Source organism: Phytophthora parasitica (assembly GCF_000247585.1).
Source record: "Phytophthora parasitica INRA-310 unplaced genomic scaffold supercont2.117, whole genome shotgun sequence".
Taxonomy (NCBI): Eukaryota; Oomycota; class Peronosporomycetes; order Peronosporales; family Peronosporaceae; genus Phytophthora; species Phytophthora nicotianae.
Window position 1 is genome coordinate 38690 of NW_008649103.1, and position 1924 is coordinate 40613.

The 1924-nt window shown below is 54.6% G+C and overlaps 1 protein-coding gene across 1 annotated transcript in view; it reads right to left on the reverse strand.

The window, feature by feature from the left end:
* PPTG_24575 (hypothetical protein) overlaps window positions 1–1924 on the reverse strand; it is a 5353-nt gene extending 3429 nt beyond the window's left edge. Inside the window, exon 1 of the mRNA XM_008917820.1 lies at window positions 72–1924. Within this exon, the coding sequence (XP_008916068.1) occupies window positions 72–1819 (1748 nt within the window). The 5' untranslated portion in view covers window positions 1820–1924. The remainder of the gene's footprint in view (window positions 1–71) is intronic.

Consider the following 1924-nt stretch of genomic DNA (forward strand, 5'->3'; position numbering starts at 1 on the left):
CAAGCGACAGCGACTGATCGAAGCTGCCTGTCCAGCAGTGTTCGTATCCACGGCCGTCCGTGACGCCGTACACGATAGAACCGTTGTAATACGGCTCGGTAGTGGTCTTCAAGAAGTCTTCAAGCAGGAAAACGGCGTCGTTCAGGTAGTAGCTGTCGGTGACGCCCACGTACACGTGCAGCTTGTTGACGAGTTTGTGACCGAGTCCCCGGGCGTGCCACTCACGCTGGAGCTTGGCACGAACGTCGTAGTGCGCTTCCCAGTATTCTACGACTTGTGGATTGATCTCACCTGTAAGTTTATCCCAAACGGCAGCAGGGTAGCCGTCCGTGTTGTTTAACGGAGAATACACGGCTTGCCACGCATCCCATTGACCACCGGAACGTCCTCGTGAGCCCATCGCGAGTTCGTGGTGGTTCTCTTCGGCCATCGTTTCTCGAATATCACCGAGATAGTTACGCTTAGCACCGCGGTCCTTCTGAGTCCAGTCACCGCGAGCATAGTAAGCGTTCTTGTTAGCGAAGAGATCCACTTGTTGGAATCTGTGGAAGTCGAACGCATCAGGACAGAACGACCAGCAACCGTTGTACTCTTCGGGATAGTAGACCTGGACGGCGAAGGATTCCCAGCCGCCAGTGGACCCGCCGTACATTGTACGCGCCCATCCTTCACCAATACCACGGAATTTCTTCTCGAGATATGGTAGGAACTCGTACGTGATGGCGTCGCCGTACGGTCCGATGTTAGCGCTGTTGACTGCATACGAATCATCGTAGTACGGATTGGCATGTTGAAGCTGCACGACGATTCCTCTCTTGTTGGTGAACGGATCAGTCGGTTTATCAGACGTCCAGTTGGAGAAGAAGTAGTATCCGTACTGTTCGCCTAGTGACGCGGACGTTGTGTTTGCAGGAGGAGACGGGTAGAAGCTGTGTTCGAACTCGCGACTGTAGTGCGTGTGGTAGATGAACAGAGGATAATGTACAACCTTCATTTCGTCGTCGAAAAAGCGGTGCGGTAGCAGTACCCAGGCTTTCAGAAGCACGTCCGTGCCCCAGAAATCCGATAGCGACGGACTGCGGAACGTCACGTGTTTGAGCAGTTCATGAGGTTCTTCAAGAGGTGGGAGTTCCGGTTCCACTTGTGTTAGTACAAGATCAACCGAGAAGGTTGCAGGGTCGAAGAGTGCGAGTTTAGCGGCACTGTAAAGCGTGCCGGGGGCCGTGAGCACGCCACCGTCACTCTCGAACGTCGTGAAGCTGGGAAGTTGGAGATTCCAGCCATCCGAGCGATTGTACTCCACGTACGGGTGTAGAACTGCTTGTACCCAATACTCTCCAGCAGGTACTTGGTGCATGAAGAGCATGGGATAGCCTACCGCGTGTGTGGCATTCACCACTCGATGCTCCGTCTTCATATCACCCGGAGCGAAACCCCAGACGTCGACTGCAAAAATCTGCTGCGTATCTTTCGAATCACCAACGAGGAACCGAGGCTGGTCTTCGCCTTGTGGGTCACTCACGGCATGCTTTTGAGCGATGCAAACCATCAACCGACCGGTGATCGGCTTCGAATGTACCGACGCCGGAAAACTCACCCGGATTCGAGGAACGGACGGGTTTGAGATGAATCCGGTGGTGGTCTGCGTGCCTGGAGTCCAGCGGAAAAGCATAAGGAGCCCAGTGATGGCGAGCGTCGATAGTAGTGCAATCAACGCAACATGTCCGAGCTTCCGACGGGGTTTGCCGGATGTCACTGTAGACTTGTCCTCACTTGGGATCAGCGACGATTTCTCGGTTTCGAGGCCCTGAAGCGACATTATAGGTCACCAGCACTCCCACGACGTGGTTGGAGCTTGCGTCGCGAGGCAGGAACTTCGTAAATGAGCTTCATGGCAGAGGAAAAGCGGCGAGAAGCGCCTGCT